The sequence below is a fragment of the Acipenser ruthenus genome, chromosome 10 (genome assembly GCF_902713425.1).
Source record: "Acipenser ruthenus chromosome 10, fAciRut3.2 maternal haplotype, whole genome shotgun sequence".
Taxonomy (NCBI): domain Eukaryota; kingdom Metazoa; phylum Chordata; class Actinopteri; order Acipenseriformes; family Acipenseridae; genus Acipenser; species Acipenser ruthenus.
Window position 1 is genome coordinate 27,514,028 of NC_081198.1, and position 25,233 is coordinate 27,539,260.

The 25,233-nt window shown below is 39.0% G+C and overlaps 1 protein-coding gene across 1 annotated transcript; it reads right to left on the reverse strand.

Moving 5' to 3' along the window:
• Window positions 1–1,082: 1,082 nt before the first annotated feature.
• Window positions 1,083–4,941, reverse strand: LOC117402664 (tubulin alpha-1A chain-like). Its single transcript, XM_034004039.3, has 4 exons — window positions 4,784–4,941; window positions 3,334–3,556; window positions 2,647–2,795; window positions 1,083–2,307 (listed from the first exon to the last, which is right to left on the reverse strand). Exons 1-4 carry the CDS (start codon window positions 4,784–4,786, stop codon window positions 1,327–1,329), a joined length of 1,356 nt encoding a protein of 451 aa, XP_033859930.1. The 5' UTR covers window positions 4,787–4,941; the 3' UTR covers window positions 1,083–1,326.
• Between the last annotated feature and the right edge of the window lie 20,292 nt (window positions 4,942–25,233).

A 25,233-nucleotide genomic window follows, 5' to 3' on the forward strand; every position in this document is an offset into this window, starting at 1 on the left:
TGTGACAAGGCTATTTTTTTCTACTTTAATAAATATTATGTTTAATCCTGAAATATCTATTTTTATACCACGATACCTACATGTTTTACCATAAACAAAATACAGCCAGGCCAATACCATAAGAGACAGGGTCAACTGTAACTTAACATAAATCCCATTTTAATTCAAAAAGCAACATAATTCAAAGTTAGTTACCCATGTCAATTTGTAGTCTGCCATGCAGGAGATGACAATTATGGCAAAATAAGATGTATGGAATGTTCTGAAATCGGGCGTTACAATTGGCTGAGTGCGGCTTCATGATTTACAATATGTATATTGAACAAGTATTGTGACTTATTGAAATTATTCAGAGGAGCAACTTGCTTGTGTTAGACTGGATGGCAAATAAAGGAAGTTTGGGTGTTTTGGTACTTTTTGTCAAGCTCAAATCCCCATAGACTATCATTGAGCTTGAAAGGAGCCCATTTGCGAGCATTATCAAACGTCTGAGGCTCTGGCTCAAGCCTGCTCGCAGGTCAAACCCTAACAATGCTGTGCAGCTCTACTAAAGACCCACTGTATTTAATTAGTTTGATGACGCTTTAACTAAATAAATGACATGTGCTTATTTTTAATAACCTTCTTTGCTGCATTTTAACAAACCACACATTGCTTAAATTATTATTTTTTATCCACTATGAAATGGTTTAATGCAAGTACTGTATAATTGAGCCTAGGTACTTATCTTTATAGCAGAATGCTAAGATTTTAATAGTCATTAGAAAATGTGCTTTTTATTTTCTAGAAACTCATTGGCAGGGGGGGTACATTAACTTTCAATAGATGACCAGGAAATAAGACCCTGCAGGGTGGGCAGTATTGGGAAATACCAGATCTTCCTCATTACAACCTTATTGCTTACATACACAAACCCACAGAACAACAAACATACACACACATATATATATATATATATATATATATATATATATGAATGAGAGAGAGAGAGAGAGAGAGAGAGAGAGACACACAGTACATGGGGACTGGGTAGGAAAACCTGGGCTATAATATTGGTTTCATAAGAAATTTCAAGAAACATATTTATTTCTTTATTATTTTATTATCAAAACTTATTGTCCAGACTTTATATGATGTTAACAGTAGATATTGTTATTTGTTAATTGTTACTCTATAGTCTAAATTTGGGTGATGAAAGACTATGGCATAAATACTAGATCACACCTTAGTCCTTTCATGAGGTCAAATTGTCCACACATATGTTGTCAGTGCCTATTATCTAATGAATCCCTGTACATTGAGGAAGTCTGGATACTTTTCTTCATCTTAATACTCCTCTCCTTCCTCTTCCCCTTCATCTCCCACGCTGTCTGTTCCAACCTCTTCGTAGTCCTTCTCCAGGGCAGCCATGTCCTCTCGGGCCTCAGAGAACTCTCCTTCCTCCATACCCTCCCCCACGTACCAGTGGACGAAGGCACGCTTGGCGTACATCAGGTCGAACTTGTGGTCCAGGCGGGCCCAGGCCTCAGCGATGGCGGTGGTGTTGCTCAGCATGCACACGGCCCTCTGAACCTTGGCCAGGTCACCTCCGGGCACCACGGTGGGAGGCTGGTAGTTGATGCCCACCTTGAAGCCAGTGGGGCACCAGTCCACAAACTGGATGCTTCTCTTGGTCTTGATGGTGGCGATAGCAGAGTTGACATCTTTGGGCACCACGTCTCCACGGTACAGCAGGCAGCAGGCCATGTACTTGCCGTGACGGGGGTCACATTTCACCATCTGGTTTGCCGGCTCAAAGCAGGCATTGGTGATGTCAGCCACTGAAAGCTGCTCATGGTAGGCCTTCTCAGCGGAGATAACTGGGGCATAGGTGGCCAATGGGAAGTGGATACGGGGGTAGGGCACCAAGTTGGTCTGGAACTCTGTCAGGTCAACATTCAGGGCACCATCAAAACGTAGGGAGGCGGTGATGGAGGAGACAATTTGACCAATGAGACGGTTCAGATTGGTGTAGGTTGGACGCTCGATGTCCAGGTTCCTGCGACAGATATCATAGATGGCCTCATTGTCTACCATGAAGGCACAGTCGGAGTGCTCCAGGGTGGTGTGGGTGGTCAGGATGGAGTTGTAGGGCTCAACAACAGCTGTGGAGATCTGGGGAGCTGGGTAGACAGCAAACTCCAGTTTGGACTTCTTGCCGTAGTCAACAGAGAGACGTTCCATCAGCAGGGAGGTGAAACCAGAACCGGTACCACCACCGAAGCTGTGGAAGATGAGGAAGCCTTGGAGACCTGTGCACTGGTCAGCCTGGGGGAAAAAAAAAAAAAAAAAAAAAAAGACACAAATCAGATAAGCTCACATTTTATATGAACCTGCAGAAGGCCAGCACACACAACCAAGCTTCTTTACATTTGAAATATCTGGTACAAAATGGTAAATGTTATGGAGCAATTTCTACTTCTGCTGAACTGATGCAGCTCTGGTGTTTTTTCAAATATCTTTTGCAGTCAGATTCTGTCATTGGGTCAATAAAATGAAACTCGTCTTCTGTTTTCAATACTTTTAATTAAGGACCATTCAATCCATCTGAGCTAGAAATACTTCTCACCCTGAAAACATTGAGAAACAATGCAGAACAAATCTCACCAGTTTGCGGGTCCTGTCAAGCACCAGGTCGATGATCTCCTTGCCGATGGTGTAGTGCCCGCGGGCGTAGTTGTTAGCAGCGTCCTCCTTGCCAGTGATGAGCTGCTCAGGGTGGAACATCTGACGGTAGGTTCCAGTACGAACCTCATCTGAGAATGGAATGAAGAAAGTCAATTTTCAGCCAAGGAAAAGATTAAAAAAAAACTGCTTCTGGATTATTTCATTCTGCAACAGCAAGGTGGTTCCATGTTCTGGAGACTAGTAGCATACCAGGATAACTTGAATGAAGAACACAATCGCCACATGGTGTTGCAGATGCATAACTTAAGACCTACTAACATCTGAATGTTGTAAAATCAGAACATTATCTAAAAGAGAATAGTCTTTGGAATCCAATTTTCCCCCTTCAGGTTGAAGTCAATTCAAGGTTATATCTGTGTTGTCTTGGCAAGTCTGAACTAATGTGAAGAAATACTAACCTTGATTACAAACAGGATCTTTTAAAGCCTTCTGGACACGAAAGCCCCACCCAACCTTGCATGCCTTTAATACAATGATGGGACACAGCTGAAGTACTAGCTTGGGTAACAGAAGCATAAACTGGCTACATATTTAGGATATATTACCCCATCTTAAATAAGTCAATGTTACATTGAATTACATTTTATTTAAAAAATAAAAGATTACCAATCACAGAAGGTTCCAGGTCCACAAAGACTGCTCTGGGGACGTGTTTCCCAGCTCCAGTCTCGCTGAAGAAGGTGTTGAAGGAATCGTCTCCTCCACCGATGGTCTTGTCACTGGGCATCTGCCCATCAGGCTGGATCCCGTGTTCCAGGCAGTAGAGCTCCCAGCAGGCATTGCCCATCTGGACTCCGGCTTGGCCGACATGGACAGAAATACACTCACGCTGAGGGAAAACAGAACAGGCCACATTGTAGAATTTATGCTTTTGGAATTCAACACGTGAAAAATGCAGGGCAGGTTTTTACTGGGTTGAAAAAACTGTTATGGAAAAATCTGTACCTTGAGGTAATCCAGGACAGATCTTTACATTGTCCCCTCCCCTTAAAGACAAAGGCCACTCAGCTGTGCATCTCAATGGGGAATGAGAGGTTTGACTCAGTTGTAGCCCCCCCTATAGGTGTAAAGTGTACCTTTTTAGGGCTGTTTTTTTTGGTAATACCTCTACAGCCAAAATGCCCCCCCCCCCCCTCCAACAACAACAGGCAAGACAATGGACCTATGTTTGGGGCATGTTCATTGAGAATTTGCATGTCTATTTACGTATGTACAATTGCTTTCTAAATTCAAGGTCATTCTAAGCTTGTTATAAAATCATGTTCTCCTTCAAACAGCACATTTACATGGATAAGCCCTAACAAACACAAGCCTACCATCTTCTGTGTCAGTACAGCATTGTTATTGCAATGATATTCTGCCGCTGATGCGGTTTAAAAAAAGAAAAACTTACACCACATTTTACAGCACAACTGCAATACCGCGTCAGTCGCAGAGACATACTTTCGTTATTTTAAATGTTATATCACATTAACTATATTTAAGCTTTTTTTTTTTTTTTTTTTTAGCATTTTCAATTATTACATTAATAAACAAAAAAAAAATATTGTTTGGCATGCACACGGAATTCTTTCTTTGGTAGTAAAAATAGCCAAAAATGAACGGATTATCAGCAATCTTTACAGATAGGTGTGACTGAGGATAAAGGGGTACAGTCACTTGTCTTTTGTTGAACCGTGGTTTTCTCCCAGGCCTCTGCTGAAACCAGAGACGAGATCCACGCCCTAAACCCGCAACTGCCAGAACACACGGCACAGCACGTTGGCTTCCTGCCCTTACTTAAAAAGTGCGCCCGCACAAAATATGCAATTAATAGTTGACCTGGGGATAAAGTATGTGTTAATTCAATCCAAGTAAAATCCCCATTCACAAAAAAATATAATTTAAAAGATGCTTTTTTTCTGCAGTAATTTTTTAGATGCATTTTTTCAGGGTTCACCCATTCACCGACTGGGTTTTATTTCTAAAAGCAAAACAAATACAAATCAAGATTTCCTGATCTTTAACTGTAGCAGGAATATATTTTAAAAGCAAAATACCCGCTGGAATTACTTACCATTTTGAGTCTGTTACTTCAGGACGACAGCAAGGATTCGTAGCGAGAAGGCGTTTGAGCTGGGCAGGCGCTGAGCGCTGTGTAATATAGCAGAAGGGGGGGTGATTACCAGGAAGCAGGAAACTGCTGTCTCACATTGGGGCTGGCTTTTAGTGGTGTAGCACAGACCTCCTATAGACTGATTCAACCGGGAAAAAACAGACTACCACCCCCACTCCTCAATCTCACAAAGACACCCGCGTGCAGTTTTGTGTAGCTCCAAGCTATACATCCACCCCTCCTTTCATTTTAAGAAAGTAAAAAGAAAAAAGAAACATCTAGTTCGATTGCACCAACGTGGATTAACCACTAACCCAGATTAAATCAAGGATTATATTTTAATCATGTTGCACAAAGTTTTAACCTAGGTTTTATATGTAATCCTTGTTTAAAAATAATCCAAGGTTAAACATTTCTTAATCCAATATTCAAATATAATCACATTGCACACTTTATCCAGGTTTACATGTAATTTAAACTTTCCTTTCTTGGTTTAAATTTGAACGTAATGGCAGCATACCTCAACTGGATTGAGTTACAGGATAGAGTCGCTTCTTGATAATTAATTTAAAACATCATCTGAACAGAGAAATTGTATATGAGGAGTACAAGTAATAGAATGGAAAGTTTTCTTATGCTTGAACTCTTCTTTTTTTGTTTGTTTGCTTTTACATTTACTAAATACCGCGTATACAAATAATGCCTGATTGCTAATCAGAAATCTAGGATTACCTGCTTTATCCAAAATTTACTAATCCTGGTTTAAAAATCTGTGGTGCAATGTAACTATGAAAAACATAAAACATAACCCCAGATCAACTAACTGTACTGGGTTTAAGCATGGATACATTAAATATATATTCTCTGACATAACATAAATAACATGATTGCATCATTCTGGTGAGGTCATTGCCTTGTCTCATGTGACCATGTCCAAACTAACAATTTTGTGAATCTGGATTAAAGAGAGAGGGGACCCTGCATATTACTGTGTTCTTTACTATAATACTCTTTAACCCTGAACAAGTGAAAATGTCTCTTTTTTAATATTCATAATATAGAAGTTTTAACATGATACAACTGGAAAGAAAAAACATTGAGCAACCATTGAACTACTAGGTATATATATATATATATATATATATATATATATATATATATATATATATATATATATATATATATTATGCCTGCAGGGAAGAAGTGCTTCCCTTTTTTCTTTTGTTTTCCTTGCAGTGTGCAGAGAGATTACTTCCTGTGCTGGTAGGGAGGTCTCATTCAGGGTACCAGGGTTCCTGTGATTGGTAGGGAGGTTTCATTCAGGGTAAGGGTTCCTGTGCTGGTAGGGAGGTCTCATTCAGGGTACCAGGGTTCCTGTGATTGGTAGGGAGGTTTCATTCAGGGTACTTATTAGAATTTTACAGTTAAGACCCACTGAGCCAAGTAAAAGACTTAAATAAAATGAAAGCTTTAATTCTTTTCACCTCATTATTCCATTTAGCCATCTATGCAACTTTCACAGTTTGTTTGGGTAAAAAATAGATGAGGTATGAACAGCTGTTCCAACTGTAAATCTACACAGCTTTAAAGCAAGATTTTATTTCTTAACTTGAACCTGTCCCCAAGTACAGTTTAAAAGCTAAATATTTTATTTGTGTTTAAAAAAGATCCCCCAATGTATTATATAGTTGCTACAAATGGAAGCATCTGTACTGAAGTTTATTTTATCAACCACTTTCTTTCAATGAGAAACAGCTCCCTAAATAATGAAGAATCCAAAATGTAAAAACAGATACAAACATACAAAAAGAAAATGTTTGCAAAAGTCATAAAAGATCATTTAGTGCTCTTTTCTTTTTTGTTGTTATTTTTTAATTGAGTGGAGCAAAACTTATCAAGAGAATAGAGAGGGCTCCGTGCTCCTTCTCCATGGCCCCTAGTTTGCCAATCAGTGCCCTAGACGGATGCAACTGAGAAAATACAGGTCACACCCCTCCTTATTCCACTAACCCCCAAAGAAACACATTGCAAGCACCCCCCACCCCAGCTTCAAAATACACTGGATTTTATGGGAAATCATACATATCAGTAGGCATATTTTTTAAGGAATGTCTGTTTAGATAAGTAGAACGTTTCAGTGCAGGGTGATGAGTTCTATACCAGTCTCGCAACCATGACATCTGACTGCTTCTTCCAACGCATACTAAGCTGCAAAATGCTGCAGATGCACTCATGCTTCCCCTTTCCCTGTTACCATGGACCCCGTTCACAAAGACAAGCTATTTAAAGCACGGTTTCCAAGTACCATTTGATATTTTGTGGTTGGCTTCTTTAACAGCATACATTTTATATAATAAAACCTGATGTAAAATAACTCCCAAGTTAAAGCTTTGTTTATAGAGTAATTAGAGACCGTGTTTGTGTGAAATCTCGTTCTGGAGATCAAATATATTATACAACTCAAATAAACCGTTCATGATCAAAGTCATCCCAAGGCACTTTAAAATCCTAAAATTAAAAGCAGTTTTTGTATTTTCTTTGCTGGGGTAGAACATAGATTCCTTTATTTGTGCCTTGTGGTGTGTAGGCTATCAATTCCTAGTTCTGGTAATGAGGCCTGTTGCAAATTACCAGAGAATTTTACTAGCAAATTATCAGGCTGAATTCGTCTTGTAAAAGTTGGAACTTTTATTTTAAGATTGGCTAAGCCAAGTAAATAAGTGACAAATATTTAAAATAAACAATTAAAGCTGTAGGGAATTATTTTGGTGTCATTTAGGTTCCACATTCAAAAACTGGGGTCCCTCATGCACTGATGTGTCCTTCCCCCATCACACTGATGTGTCCTTCCCCCATCACACTGATGTGTCCTTCCCCCATCACACTGATGTGTCCTTCCCCCATCACACTGATGTGTCCTTCCCCCATCACACTGATGTGTCCTTCCCCCATCACACTGGCGAACACGATAACTGCCTTTAATTTTCTCACCAAGAGGTTTTGGATTGCGTTTGGATGTAATCCGCTAAACTCTCGGTTTTATCCAGACATGTGTACCCTTTCAGATACTGTGTGATTATGAAGCCCCTCTGTAATTGTTTGCAGTCGTTACTTCTGTCCTCCATAGTTTAGCTTTGTTAGCTCTGTGTCTTGAGTATGGTGCCCCTTGAAACCTGCTTGCCATTTTGCAGCTGTAGCAGCCAAACTGTTCCACCACTGTGCTCCTGTTGAAGTGCTGTAAAAATAAATATTGACAAGGAACCATGGTTGCACTGTTAAATCCCCTTACTAAATCTATTAGTTTTCATTTAAAACTTGTTTAAATTAGTTTCTTAAAATAAGACTTTTAAAATGTCTGTATATTTGTACATTGTTTCCAACGAAGGATCACTTCAGTTCTGTGTTCATGGGATTTTTTATCCTGTCTGAATGATTAAAAACTATTTGTTTATAAGAAGAAAAAAACCGGCTGAACGTGTTAATGCTTCCACATGCACACACACACACAGGTAGCCACTGATAAAGGTGAGGAACAATCTTCCCATCAAAACCTTACAAAAAAGAATTTGCATTACGTTAGTTCTTTATGCAAAGTAAATACATTGTAGTAGATTCAATTGACCTAAACAGTTGCAGAGCCAGATAATTAAAATAGGAACCTTTGTTTTAAATATTTTACCACCAGAAATATACTAAAGAGGTGGAAGAGAGGAATTAAACATATCCCTTATTGTGTAAAGCATCTGGGATTTAGAGGGGATATTTTAGAAAGCTGTGTGAATTTCCAATCCAAAGTAAAGCTGCAGTCTTTTAACTTCTTGCAAGCTTTCTTAGCTCTCTGGGCAAATCTTGTTTACATGCTCCAAAAGTAGAATACACTGCATATTTATGTTAATATTATTAAAACTAACATATATTTGATCAAATAAATATTCATTTTAAATATTTACAATACTTTAGATGTTTTTGGTACAGTATTATACGGACTAGGACATTCTTAACTCAGTTAGGTTTTATGTTAGGGTGAAATCATAATATACCACTTTGCTGTGTTTGTTCTAATAATAATAATAATAATAATAATAATAATAATAATAATAATATGCAGAAAAAGGAAACAAGAGTTGAAAGGTACATTTACCTACTTGGAGACTTCCAGAAATAAATGACAGTGAAAGCTGTGTTTTGAGAGGTGTATTTTGAGAGCAGTGAAATCAGACTAGGAGTTGAGTAATAAAATAAAAAAAAATTATAACAATCATGTCTGTGAAATTTACTACAATGCATAGTGAAGAGGTGGCAGCAACAATAAACAAAATGTCAAGTGAGGTTTGCAATTGCAGTACAGGTGGCCAATAAGCTTTTAAAACTATTTAACACCGCCTCCCCCCTTCTGTGAAATAATTTAAAACTAGCAAAAACACCATTTTAAAAAAAAAATAGTTCCCATTTTTTCAATTTTGGTTGCATGCCTCATCATAACATCTCATGTATGCAATTAGTGCACGATCATGTCTTATGGGATGGAAAGCAGGAAGGAGTTGTGTACCTTAATCTAAAACTACCTTTGGGCAATGTAAAACAAACAGGGCTGCCAGCAAAGTGGCAAATCAGATGCTGATGACTTGAAGCATCTGATGGCCTCAAGCAAAGTACTCAGAAACATGTTTACCTTAACATTGTATCTAGTACACCAGAGTGTAACCATTCACCTGTCCCTTGCCTCTAATGGATGGATTTTCTTCCATGGGACAAGTTAACCGTTACACTCTAATGTGACTTCTGACAGAAACAGAAAATCACATACAAAGTGAATCTACACAACAAGAAGAATACATTAGTTAAGACTACTCTGATGTTTCATACCCGCACCAAGTTGCTCTTTAAAATCATTGTGAATGACTAAATAAATAAATAAATAAAATCACAGTGGTCTGGTTTAAGGGTCTGAAGATCGGCAGCTCTCAGTACTGCTGTCTCAGTATGTATAGACCTGCTCTTTCACAGACTCTCAGTACTGTTGTCTCAGTATGTATAGACCTGCTCTTTCACAGACTCTCGGTACTGCTGTCTCAGTATGTATAGACCTGCTCTTTCACAGACTCTCAGTACTGAACTGCTCCATACCTTGTCGTATTCTACTACTGCTCTTAATTATAACTACTTCCTGTATCTTGTACTTGATTTTACGCTTACACATATCCATATTCATGTTTTTTGTAATTGCTTTTATTGAAATCATTCTCATCCATTCATCGTACTTACTACATTCTCATACTGGACTTTACTCGTATAAGCAAATATTTATTAAAAGTTGTACAAGTAACTTGCAGAATATGTTTATATGATTCAGTAATCACAAAAGCTTTGCTTTAAAAAAAAAAAGTAAGAATTGTTGCTTTTCTGTCTCGGTATGATTTTATTTTCATCCCTGTGAGGGTGCCTGTGGGACTTTGCAAATCTGCCGCTAACGCACCTACTGTACTACTCCCTATCAGGCATCTTCATATTTTCAGCATTATGAAAACTGCTCTGGAAAAATAACGTCAAACTTCAATTGTGCCCTGTTCACACTAGCATTTTTATACCGATATCGTTGCAGAACCATACAGAAACATCTTACTCCTAAAACTAAGAGCAGCAAACCATAAATCAGATTGCCGTTGTTTTGCCCAGACTCTGCGTGGGTCACGTCTCTGTGTGCTTGTGTGTTGTCCTGTTTTTCCCGCCGTTTGTGTGTCACCCCGCAGGAGTCTGTGAGTGATGCGCGCTGCCTTGGGTGTCACGTGCACAGTGCAGCTGTATGTAGGTGAGGTCTGTGTTAGCCGCACAACTAGACCCGCCAACGACTGGCTGAGTTTTCCGTCCGCCATCTTGGATGTTCATAGGTCTGCAGCTGAAAGCGCTGTAAACATTGTAAGCAGGCAGTTACGCTCAGCGTTTTTCGGGGTTTAATTCATTTAGCTTTAGTAAAATTGTATTTTTAAACTTGGATATTAAACTATTAAATTATTCTCCAACTCTCGCTATGTCTAATTAATGTATCTATTTAGTTGCAAAAGCAAAAATCAAGATATACACATAGCCTCCCTAGGCTATATGTGTAGCTAAGATTGTTAACTTACTCTTCTATGTTTCTGTTTCAAGCTACAGAAAGTGTTCTTCAATGCTGTAATAAATCTCCTTTTGTTTATATATATATAAAATGTTTTTACTGCACATTTCTAAACCATAGACAACAGAAATTAATGCTTACTAAAATAATACATGTTTTATACATTTACATGAAATGTATGTAATTAAACCAGACATTTCGAGACAGGACAGGATTTTAAATGAAATAAACATTGTCAATCTGTATCAGTTTCTAAATTAAATCGCGGATATTTGACAACGAGTGAAACTTTTGAGAATGCTTTCCAGTATTATATATATATATATATATATATATATATATATATATATATATATATATATATATATATATATATAATGCATTTGTGTAATGTAATTATATACCGGTAATTTAGTATGTACTATTGTAACATGTAAAGTATAGACTAAATAATACGTGTTTACATTGGTTACACCGCTTTCAGCAGCAGACCTATAGCATCCAAGATGGCGGACCGAAATCCGAAATCTCGTTTGACTGCACTGAGAGTCAGCCGTTGCCGGGTCCAGTTCTATATGTCTGTGGCTGCACTGTGATTTGTGTTCGGTTCCAATAGCGCGGGAGCAGGGTTCTGAACGATTGGTTTGTGTGTATGTAAATATTCCCTTGTGTGTGTGCGCCAATAGGGCTCGGGGTAAAGGGAGGGGAAGGGGGGGTAGGGGAATCCATATTTAGGAGCTGCCTGTGCCGTGCCGTGCTGACCCGACCCCTTGATGAATATACGGTCCTTATTAGGACATCTTTGTATATCAGGCGAAAAGGAGTCATAATGTGCTCCCTGCTCTGTAACTCCCTCCTCCCTCCTCTGAATCTCCCTCCTCTGAAACTCCTCCCTCTGCATCATTTTTGCTGGTCTGAAGAGATCAGCCAATAAAGAACCGTTTTCAATTTCTACGCGTTTTCATTGGTTAGATTAAATGCCAGTCATATTACCTGGGAGACCAACTACGTAATTTATTGGGGCGTAGCTAGCTAACCACATTCAAAAAAGCTGAAAAAAGTAATAATATTAATCTAAAGGGTACGTGTACGTTCTGGCCAATCGTTTTTGCATTCTAAATCGGAAATCGGTTAAACAGAAAACGACTTGTTTTTCTATTTCGGTTTTTCATAAAAACAAAAATCGACCCGTTTTTCATTTTCCAATTTCTGAGTTTAAAATACAAACACTGATTCAGGCTTGTTTTCCCATTTTTCATATTGCTTTTTGTAACGAAGTATTCGAAATGGAATAATCTGTAATACAAAAATAAATAATAGACTGTAGGGACGAAAAATGAAATCAATCTACAAGAGTCGGTGATAAAGAAGGTAGTCTTTATTCAAGCAGATATCTGCACAGGCAATCTGTTAATGCTTCTCTAACAGGTACACACTTAAACAATGAGAGATATACTAATGTATCGGAAGAGGGGCATACCTATTCAACCAAGCGTGCCAGCCCGCTTTAGTGATCCTATGGCAAGCTCTGTAAGATGCTAACATGTCCTCTCTCCCTGCGGTTTGCAGCTCTTACAAAAGACGGAACTGCGATAGAGTGCGAAACTGTAAACATAACCCCCCCCCCCTTCTCCATATTCTGTTACAAAAGAACCCCCCACTGCAGAATGAAAACACTCCACAACATTTAATATCTTAAAAATGATTTAGCTCTTTCAAGACCTTTAAAAAAAGGTCAGACTGTGTCCCGCTGTTATGACGATGCAATAATTTTGCGCCTACAATTGTCGTGAAAGTGTTCTGTATGTTTACCAACATTATTTATTTATTAATTAATTTAGCAGTTGTTACAAAGTACTGTATTACAATACAGCCGTAGGTCTACGTTAAGTTAATATAATAATCATCCTTGTATCACTCAGGAACAGTGCATTATAATAATACTAAAAATAATAAGCCTTCACATGGGGGGGGGGGGGGGCGGGAATCCAGGTACGGTTCTTAATATTTATATCCTGCTTTATAAATTAACTTTATAAACTTAACTGGATTATATTATCAAAATACATTTGTCCAGGTCGCTCACGTATTTTTAGAGCTCCCCTTTCACGGGTACCCAATTTGTTTCACTTGGGGGGTGCATCCATAGATATAGATGTGCTGATGCAGAAAACGTCATAACATTCGATACGAGTAGAGCACGCCTCCGTACTTGTGACATTTTTGTTTTCAAGATCATCAAGAAATATTGCCTTCATAGTCGGTACACATCTGTATTGTGTGATTCTCTCGTTCAAATTTGATTATGGGCGTTATTTTATAACGCTGTCACTGCCACATTGTCAAATCCTTTATCTCAGAAACCATTTGAGGTTGTGACTTAATACGTTATTTGCAGGGCTAATGTTGGGGATACAGCTGTGTTCTTTGATTCTCTTACTTAATTTTCGTCATTAAAAAAAATAACCCCTTACAGACATTTCTTAAATCACATACTTTAAAAATACACGCGGTTTAAAAATACAAAAATAAAAACAGAATGTTTTAGAATTTTTTTAAAGGCAACCGCAAACCTGTCAGCTGATAGACTAAGGTAGGGTCTCATTCACTACAGCGTCAAGTGCCCAAAACTACCGCGTGGCAGGTGGAGGCACGTAAAAAATGATGCAGCGGTCGCTCAAATCACTAAGCTAATTATATGCACAAATACAGCGAGCTAAACGATTCGTTTGAAAGTTGTCACATCACGCGGATTTGTGGATGAGGTTTACACACACTTTATTATTGCATATAAGGGCGCTCGAAAGAAAAGGTAAGTACGGTTCTGAGTTTGTCACAATGTGCGTAGGAGGAGGGTGGTCTTGCTTGAACCAGACTGACAGTCAAAGTGGAGAAAGTAATTGTTAATGGAACATTTATGTTTAACTTTGCAAATCAAATAAATGCTCCTTCTGATTTATTTTGTAATAATGTAGCGACCTGGGGGAGGGGGCATCGCCCTAGAGACTGTTGTGTGTTGTCTGTCAATCATGAGCTCATCCGTTAGTAGGTGTATGTGTTGTAAGGGAAGAAGACCATGCCAGGGGAGTTTCAGGAGGGGGAGGAAGGCACATGGAGTTACGGTTGGGGAAGGGTGCGAGAGGTAGCGGGATTGCAGGGCACAGAGGTGTGTGAGGAACGAGGGAGGGGGGGTACATGTACATAGTTTTGCCAGTAACCGGGTCACCCCTCTGGGGTAGAAGTGGGTCAGCTCCCGCCAGGGACAGGGGGACAGCGGGAATGACATGGGCAGAGGGAGTCTTACGTTATAGTGCTTGGAAACACTGTGCTGTGTGTGTATAAATCCTGCAGCTCGGCTGGGATATCATTCTTAAACCTCAGAATTGGAGTGGCGGAGAGTAGCGACAGCTATGACGCGGGTTTGTTATGTTGGCGTGGTCTCAGCCCATATTACAGCAATAAAAAAGCTCTCAGAGAGTTAACTGATTAATAATTGTCTGACCATTATTAAAAAGATAAATGACAGGGGAACTAAATTAGAGACATACCGATACACAGCAGTATGAATCAAAAGTACGCGATCACTTGCTCAGTCAATTAAAACTTCACTATTTACATTTCAAAAAGCTTGGCGAAACGTCTCTTTTTTTTATTGCTAATATTTATGCCTGCACCTGTATTAATTTATTGAGCTGTGCAGCAACAGTTGCACTTCCGGTTGGTGCTACCAACTTCCGGAATATCACAAAATAGCGGAGGATCTGTGTACAATAAGTCCCGTTTGACCATCAATAGCAGTTAATATGCATGACAATTTTTAATAAAACATGTATCGTATTATTATTTCTTAATATATATCTGTATCTACATGCATTTATTATTTAAAGCGAGCTGTTACAATATACATTTAATAAATATTTTAAGTAATTTTATATCAATTATTCACATTTGTGTACCTACACTTTTTCCTTTATATTTAGGCCTATTTATTGGCCATGCCAAACAAAATCCCCTAAAATAAGGAAATTCGGTGATCACACATTAATCCTTAAATCCGTCGGTACAATCAGTCAATTAAGGATTCAAATCACTGAAAAGAAAATGTATAATTGACAGGGAGTAACAGGCAGATGATGTTCCTCTCAGTGAAAAACAGACGAAAACCGATCGAATATCATGAACTATGAGGACACAAGAGTTTCAAAAGGTAACTTATGTCGGGTTATACTAATGACAGGAACCCGCTGAAAACAAGCCGTTTTTCGCATTCGTCAGGCTCTGGGGAAACATTTATTTAAAAAAGTAAAGTTGTATATTTGTCTTTTAACCAATTGTCCTACATAAATACGTTTCTAAAATATGCCACAATTCATTGTAATTTCGTATTATTCATTGCGCACCTTTTCTCCATCCCCACTAGTGCAGTGATTCACACACTGTAAATCAGTAGAGAAAGAGTAATAATTTCATTCCAGAAGTTATATATCTTAGATATAATAGGAGGCACGCATGTCATGCACCGTATTGATATTGAGTCTACTGACACCACATGTGAATGAAGAAGTTTCTGATTTACACACCCCATGTGTTCTATAACTTCTGTGATAAATGAACTTGTTTGCGTTTTACAACACAACTTCTGCAGTTTATTTTATGAATAGCCTACAGCCCTTCATGCTATTTTATTCGTACATTAATATACATATAAAGTAAATATAGGCTACACATACATATTTGAGGGGAGATGTTTCTAAATTACTGTGGTTCAGCATTTTCTTCATGAATTCACATTTTTACAATATTACATGTATGGCATATATGACACACATGTGGACAGACGTTGTATTCAAACATACATGTTGTATGCCACATACATGGTTTTCTGAGGATATAGGAGGCATGGCAGGATCCGGGGAAATTAGCACACACATTTAGGATTATATAGTTTGCACCACAAACCATCTGTGTGTTTGTCCAGGAGTGATCCCTTTCTGTTTACGTACACCTCAGCCCCATTGCCCCCAGCACTGATGGAAATCTGCTTCTATTATAAAACGCATCTTTGTTTTGACGCTGCTGTTGTTGGTCAGTGGGGAAAAAAAATAATATAATTGGCTCCTTACGAGCTAACACATTGGTTACCTGATGCAGTACACGGGACATGGCTCTTTGAAAAGACCCTGCTGCATAAAATCCCAAAGCCATTAATACTGTATTTTCATATGCGCAGGTAATGCGTGGCTTCTGGCTGTCAGGCTTTCCAAGTCATTTTTTAGTATCTCGCACAAATCTAATATTGCTGCACGATTTACTATGAAGCGTTGTGTGATGTCCTCGTCAGATTTAATATATTTCTGAGTGGCCGTTAAATTCTATCTCGCAAATGTCGTCTTACATTTCGTTGTTCTTCTCGTGGTGCAGCGGCAGCATTACTTATACATGCCACAACACCAGCGCACACATTTTTACACTGACCAAATGCCAGTTCCTATCGGGAAGGCTAGGCTAACATTCATTTAGGGCAGACCGGTCATAAATATACACAGTTTGCACGTATATATATACTTGCTTTCACGATGGATTTTTGTTCATTTGTTCAAAAACAAGAAGAAGAAAAAAACATGCAAATAGATAACCAGAACACAAGTTCTTAAGACTCCCTCTTTATCACCGTTTGAAATAAAACATTTTACGCTGTGTTTCATTACAAGTGAAGAGCTGCAGCTAACAATGGTGACGCATAACATATAGTACTTGCAAACAGTGAAAGGTCACTCACAGCCACTACAGTATTTGCAAAACAGCAATAAACCTTCAGTCACAAAATTTAACAGTAAGCAAGCAAGTACAGTACTTGCATCACGGCCCACAGTCTCTTGCCTGCTGCTAACCATAGCAACGGGAAAGAAGATCACTGATTGGCTAGAGAAGATGGCAAGGCATACCAATCCCCCACTAGCAAAAGACAATGTGAGAGTGACGTTTCCTTTTCTGTTTCAGTTTATTTTTCAGCATTATTTTGCAACAAAATTACATATAAATAATAGAAACATTGTAGTCACGTTAAACGTTGCGGCAACTATGAAAAGCTGTGGTCTGTGTTGAAAGTTGCGGTTTCCGCAACAAATTTACGGCCCGCGATTTTCTTATAGCCTTATATATATTTGCAAACGCAGCCACACCCCCACATTTATCTGGCAGGGACAGGAATTAATCCCTGACAACGACCAACAGATTTCTTTCAGGCAGGAATCCGCCCGTCCATGATATATTTTTGTTCAAAGAGCTAACTTCCCAACATTTCGGTATGTTTAACATACCTTTGTCAAGGGAAAGTGTGTTTGAAAACAAAGATTGGAGGTATTAATAGGCTTTTGATGCTATGGTAACCACACATTTATTTCTCTTTAAATCTAATGTCTTTGTGAGGTATAGTTAGCTCTCTATTCAGCTAATCTCTTCATTTTGTGTAGTATTGGCATAGCCATCCAGGGCTGTTGTTGTGATCCGGGCCTCTTTCTTCCTCCATTCAATATATATATAATGGCAAAAACTTTGTTAAAGTAACGTTAAGGTTTGTTTGCAAATGTCCAAAAGGTTAGGAAATTGCAAGTTAAGGCAGCCACGCAACCTTAACTCTGCACCCTTATGTGTATGTTTCCTGTCACACTTGACATCACATATGTTAGCAAGCATTCAAAGTAAACTGTGCAGTTTGAAAGAAGAATGGTTAATCACAGTGCAAACATACACACATTGCAGAAAATGCAGTGACTCCTTTTGCAACCTGAAACAGTGCAATTAATACAAGAATGCCAATGTTGCAGATTCCAGATACAGAAAATATTGTTTGTATGAATATTGCTGATAGCGTCTGCAGAAATATTGCTTGTTTAACATTAGTTCCAGTAATACATGGAAGGTCCCGAATTAATTATTTAGCAGTACTGTATTGTGAGTTTATTGGTTTTACTTAGAACACTGGTGAAATAATTAGTTTGACAGCAAACATTGTGGGAATGCTAATGCAGTTACTGAACATGTTACCAATCACAAGGACTATGATTTCCCAGTGTTATGTCTGTATGGCCAGTCTTCGCAGAGAATTTGTCATATGCTTAATGATGTCATTGCCAATGTCATTTATTATGTCAAATGTGATGGGAAACATACCCATAAGGGTGCAGAGTTAAGGTTGAGTGGCTACCTTAACTTGCAATTTCTTAACCTTTTGGACTTTTGTAATGAAACCTTAACTTTACTTTAACAAAGTTTTTGCCATTGAATTTCCATTGTTTTGCAGAAGGCATCCTTGAAAATCTGCCACATAATGCAGTGGTGGAAACACAACTTGAGACACTAAATAGCAGAGAAGAAAGAGACAAGCACCAAGTATGGAATTTTTTTATTTTATTTTATTTTTTAAAAAGCCAGATTTATTTAAGCCAAATCAAATGTGAAAAATGTTAACCCCTGACTGAGGCTGGAGAGGTGGGGACTGCAACGTCTGTCAGGGCTGGATTAACCTATACGCAAATTACGCCATAGTGTAGGGCGCCCAGCAGAATTGAGGTCGCCGTTTGTTTGGGACTGTAGCAGGGCGGTAGTAAGCCCTGCTGTTTAAATGTATTTGTTTATTTTTAGAACGGGGTTTTCCCCTCCGCCCCTGTGTTATTTTGTATTTGTTTGTTATGACTTATTTATTGTATTTGTGACGGCGTACCGCCGTGTTATTGTGTTTTATATTTGTCGGCGAAGCTCCGTATGTTTTTGTTATTGTTTTGTTTATTTATAAATGACAGCGAGCGCCGTGGGTTTTGTTATTGTTTTGTTTTATTTAAACGTGTTCTGGCAGAGGCGAGATTGGTGCTCGTCCTCTGCCAGGAATAATTAGGAAACCCGTGCAGAACCCGTGCAAGGGATTATTAAATAATAGGTAGTTAATCCCTCGGTCACTAATATAAAAGCCTGCAGCTCTCGGGGTGGGTGTATGAGAATCGAGAAAAACATAAATTAAAAAGATACAGGAACAGTGAAGGCTACAGCCCAGCCTGACCTGTATTACTTACTATACTTTGTGTTCGTGATTATTTTTGTTTACTGTTTTATTTTCGCTCTGTGAGCAAGTCTTTTTTGTTAAAACATTTTATTTATTTTTGCTGAATAAAAACGGCGCCGCCTTTAACTGCAGTACTTGCCTGGTGTGTGTTTACCTTCCTGTTTCTGCCTTGACGTCACCGCCCAGCCACCCTGTCACAGGGACATTTTACAAATAATGCATGCGGGCGGATGGGCCCACACACACAAGAGAGGTACACAGAAGCTTGCTTTCAGTTAATTTTGTTCTTTTATGATGGCTATGCATTTCTTTCTCTCACGCAAGCAGCTTCCTGCTAGCGTACAATACCCAATGCTCCACACCCTCTACCTCCTGGGAGAGATCTGTCCCTAGTCCTACTACGTCAAAGGAATCAGTCTGCAGCTAAAATGTATGAATCGGGCTAAATTTACATATTTATTTCAGTTTTAGGGCCAATTTAATTGAATTCAATGCTACTACTGGTCCTTAGAAGGAATCTATTAACAGGTTTGGAAAAAAAAATTGTAATAGTGTACAGGTGATTAAAGAACAGACAGACAATTGTAATCCAGGTGAAAAGGTTTGTTTTTATTAGTTGTTTTTGTCCAGTGCCTGACGGCGAAACAAACAGAAAATAATAATAATGGCAAGTAACACAGCAACGTGTATTACTTACATTTATAATCCCCCCAAGCTGGTCCCGAAATAGTCCCGTTCTTGTATCCCCACATTAAACACAAAACACATACACAAGTCAGGTTAGTGCGTGAATTAGTGATTGTGGTGCAATACAGTTTTGCAGTGGTACAAGTGAAGTGCTGTTCCGGGTTTGTGCTGGCCTCTGGTGACAGCTCCGGAACGTGTCAGCCGTCTAGTGAATACACTCAACAATAGACAGTACAAACAAACACTCACAATTATTTCACCAACAGTACAGGTCCTTCCAGGTCAATGACACAACCAAAACGAAGGAACAGATAACATTGCTTCGACCCCGATTTATACCGTCACTCATGACCCCTTGGTAAACGATTGCAGCTGCTTTTTATGATCTGCAGCTGCCACATCATTTCCCCTCCGGGTCAATGAGTTAGTTCACCGAAGCTCCGTCTCTTTTCTACATGACCGACTTCCTTTTAACCCGGGGGGGGGGGGTGTCAGGCCAAGTAGTCCAAAGTACTCTTCCGGTTACTTAGTTCCCTCACAGGTCGAGAGGGAGATTTACCACCAAGAATCATTGCCTTTCTATCACAGGGACGTATGGTGGTTAAATATCTAAGGTACGGTGGAGCAAGGCCATTTAGGGTCTTATAGGGCAATAGCAGCACCTAAAAAACTGTCCTAAAATCAGACAGGAAGCCAGTGTAGAGATGCCAGCACAGGAGTGATATGATCTCATTGCTTAGTCCCAGTTAAAACTCTTGCAGTAGCATTTTGTACAAGTTGCCGATATCACATTGTTACCAATACCAAAGACCATTACAATAATCAATTCATGATGATATAAAAGCATGCATCAGTCGCTCAGCATCCAGACTCTACATGTAACCTTTGATAAATAAGAGGTCTCCTCATCAAATTTTAACGAAGTAAAACCTGTTAGAGGATAGGACCGGAACCAGGACAGGACAGTACCTGACAGTTCCACCATGTTCTCAAGGTGATCAATTAAATTAGAGTGATCAATGGTGTCAAAAGCTGCACTTAAAATCCAGCAAAACAAGAAGTCGAGCCCACGTCAGAGAACCACAACACATCATTTACCACTCGAATTACAGCCTAAAACCAGACTGAAATGTCTGTGTGGAAAGAAATCTGTTAAATTGTTCCACCACCACTCTTGAGCCAAGATGGCTGCCAAGTGGGCCTCTCCACTGTCAGAGATACAACAGTAAACCAGGGATTTTGTTATTATTATTATTATTATTCATTTCTTAGCAGACGCCCTTATCCAGGGCGACTTACAATTGTTACAAGATATCACATTATACATTATTTCACATTATACAGTTATCACATTATTTTTACATACAATTGCCCATTTATACAGTTGGTTTTTTACTGGAGCAATCTAGGTAAAGTACCTTGCTCAAGGGTACAACAGCAGTGTCCCCCACTGGGGATTGAACCCACAACCCTCCGTCAAGAGTCCAGTGCCCTAGCCACTACTCCACACTGCTGCCCTTGTTAGGTTGATCATTGTTCTGGGGTGTGACAGGACAGCTGAGCTAGGACATCCCCAGACCACGAAGCTGACACAGGTAGTATACTATGAGTGTAAAGCACTGGTGCACATTTTACTCCACTGCACACAGTTACATTACATTACTGCACACAGTTACATTACTGCACACAGTTACATTACATTACTGCACACAGTTACATTACATTAATGCACACAGTTACATTACTGCACACAGTTACATTACATTATTGCACACAGTTACATTACATTACTGCACACAGTTACATTACATTAATGCACACAGTTACATTACTGCACACAGTTACATTACATTACGTTACTGCACACAGTTACATTACATTAATGCACACAGTTACATTACTGCACACAGTTACATTACATTAATGCACACAGTTACATTACTACACACAGTTACATTACTGCACACAGTTACATTACATTACTGCACACAGTTACATTACATTACTGCACACAGTTACATTACGTTACTGCACACAGTTACATTACATTAATGCACACAGTTACATTACATTACTGCACACAGTTACATTACTGAACACAGTTACATTACATTACTGCACACAGTTACATTACATTACTGCACACAGTTACATTACTGAACACAGTTACATTACATTACTGCACACAGTTACATTACTGAACACAGTTACATTATGTTACTGAACACAGTTACATTACATTACTGCACACAGTTACATTACTGAACAGTTACATTACATTAATTCACACAGTTACATTACTGAACACAGTTACATTACTGAACATAATCATTAAAGTCCAAAAATATGGATCTTTGTGTCTGTGAGAAGTTTTGAACCCGTGACTGTCATCCATCACCGTTTTCTCTATAATCCCTCATGTTGCTGGAAGGCTGCGTTCCCCCTATGGCACTGCATTAGTACAGAAACACGCAGCCTTTTTCTACACAGCAACCTAACTATACATACATTTTATTTATTTATTTATTTATTTATTTATTTCCTTTTTTATAGCGCTTTCTAAACAGTAGTATCTCAGAGTACTGTACAGTACATAGTAGAAAAAACCAAACCACAATACATTTATAAAACATCTACCACAATCATACCATTTCAATAACTGTGACCGTATGGGTTGTAGTGCTTGTGTACAGGTGATACCTCCCGTGTTGATTTTGTTGACCCTAGGAATAACCAGCAGCACCGCATCCTGTGATCTCAGAGTGCGGTTTAGAAGATACAAGGGTCAGTAACTCCTGCAACTAACTGGGTGCTAATCCATTCAGGGCTTTATAACAACAAAATCTTTTAAATCAATTCTATACTCCACAGGTATGCCCAGGAAATACCTTTAGTTCTAATTCTGAAACCTTTTTGTAGAATGATCTTGTGGAATTATTCTGTTAGCTACCATATAAACACTTACTCAAGCAGGTCTTTGCTAGGCCTTTGCTAAGTGTTACCATGGTTACAGATCTGTGTGTGGTGATGTAACCTTGGTGTTACCATGGTTACAGATATGCATGTGGTGATGTAACCTTTTACTAACACTTTGCAGCCTCCCTTTTGCCACCTTGTCACAAAGACGGCCGGAGTGGGTGGCGTCAGACCAGAAACAGGAACACAAACAGACAGAGAGGTGTGGTTTGGTGAAGCTGAGCGAATGCTTTCGCTCAGCATTTAATAAACAGAACAGAAAATAAAAGGTTTGAAACAACAAAAACACAGGACACGGCACTTGAGGCCAAAATAAATAGACGAACAAAACGGACTAGACAGACAAACAAACACGGTGAGCAGATACTTTCACTTTTACAATTCACAATTACCTCCGTCTCCAATCCCGTTCTCCACTCACCGAACACCCAACCTCGAGTGAATGCTACGTGTCTCTATATATACTGTTGTGCTGGGATTCAATTACTAATTAATTATTCACTTGAATCCCAGCACGTGAATTAATTCTGTGCAACCCCGTGCTTACATATTACATTTAACCAGCACGTGAAGTGATTTGTGCCCTCCTCGTGCCTAAATACAAATCTACACTTTTTAAATCACACGTGAAACACAGACCTGTTTATATCCCGTGTACCAATGACTATACACCAACATTAACACACGCACGCAACATACAACACATAATATGCACACAGGGGCGGGGCACATTGCCACACACTCCATAGGTAATATTCCATTTATTTAAATTGCATTAGTGTCTGGACTGGCTTGGTGGCTGACCACTCCCATCACAGATGCTACTCAACTGAATCGATAACCACAACCATGAGAAACTGACAAAAGAACACTGTGGTTTGTGTTTTTTTTCCTTTCTGCTTTGACACATCAAAAATAAAACTTCAGCTACAGTGATGTGTTGCATGACTTCCAGAATATGAATAGTGGATGTTTAGGGTGCTTGTGATCATGAAATGTCTGTGTTGTTAAGGTTTATGCCCACTTATTTTAAATAGTGAATACCACAAACCCACAGTACAATTTAAGCCCGTCCTGTACCCTTATAAAGGTTTCCCATAGTAAATCCATAGCAAAGTGTAATAATATATAATGAACGCATGGTAATGCCTGGATAAGCATTATAAAGCCCAGAGAAGAACAGTAAAGCATATTAAAAAATGTGAGAAACTATAGTATATACATGGGAAAAGCATGGGAAAACTACAACATGACTGCACATTTACCATGGTAAAGCTTTATAAGGGACTTCTTATAAAACTAAACACAATAAAGCATCTCCTTGAAGGTGGTGTAGTGCTTGCCAGTGTTCAAGGTCCCAGCACCAAAAAACATACTCCATGGCATCTGAAAACTCACAGACTTATAATCAGCAGGAATACAGGGGAGGACATGTGACTAGACACAGAACTGGTTAACAAACAGAGAGTCATTGTGAGAGGTGTGAAATCGGATTGGGGGAGGGGGGGATGTATTCAATGGGGAACCACAAGGGTCTGTACTTGGACCCTCACTGTTCCTGATTTATATAAATAGATTGTTAAATTTGAAGATACCAACCGTGGGGGAGTAGTGGACTCAGAATCCACAGGCCAGGTCATTCAAGGGATTTGGACCTGCTCTGTAACTGGACAAACTTCTGGCAAATTCATGTTAATGTATATGCTTATAAAGCAAGCAGGTGTATAATGAGCATGCATATTGCTGTTTATTATTCCTTTGCATCTTCTTATGGCGGCCGCTACCTAAACAAGATAGGTTTATACATCCCAGGTCTGTTAAAAACAAAATAACAGAGTTTGTTCCTAAACCCCATGATGCCATTACCATACAGCCCACAGTCTATAAAAGAGCTGGTCAATTGATACAATGAAAATCAAATTGGTAGGTACATTTGATATATTATTTATTGTAAATAAAATGTTTCTTTCAAGTGTAGCACTTACAACATCTGAGACTTCAGATAATCTGTGGTAATATTTGGACTGGAATATGAATTTCATGATGATAAAGTTGAAACAAAAACCTTATTGACTAGTATTGGGAACGTCTTTAAGATCTTGCATCATACTGTGATAGGGAAAATGGAAATTCAGCCTCCCGATAACAGAGGATGCTGGGCTAGTGCAAGGGTCCCTGCACAGAGATCACGCCACATTTTTATGGGACACCATCTTTGTGCGGGGAAACAGTATGGGTACGCTAACTCTGTGCACTTAGGTCAAGTGTATTAAGAACACCTAAGGCTAGCAGACTGGTCTTCCACTGATCTCAGGGATGGGGTTTCAAATACAAAGGGGACTGCATTGTTGTGCTCGAGGCTGGTGTTCGAACTTCGGGACTGGAGAGACAGGAGGAATTTGGAAGCAAGGAGAGAAATTTAAACCCTGTGTGTGTTTTGTACTTTCAGCGTACTCTGAGGAATACTGAATACACTAACCTATCAATCGAAGGCGGACCCGCTGGATTTACTTTCGATACCACTTGTTTCTTCTCACTACCTGATACTCCACCTTTATACAATTTATTTGTGTT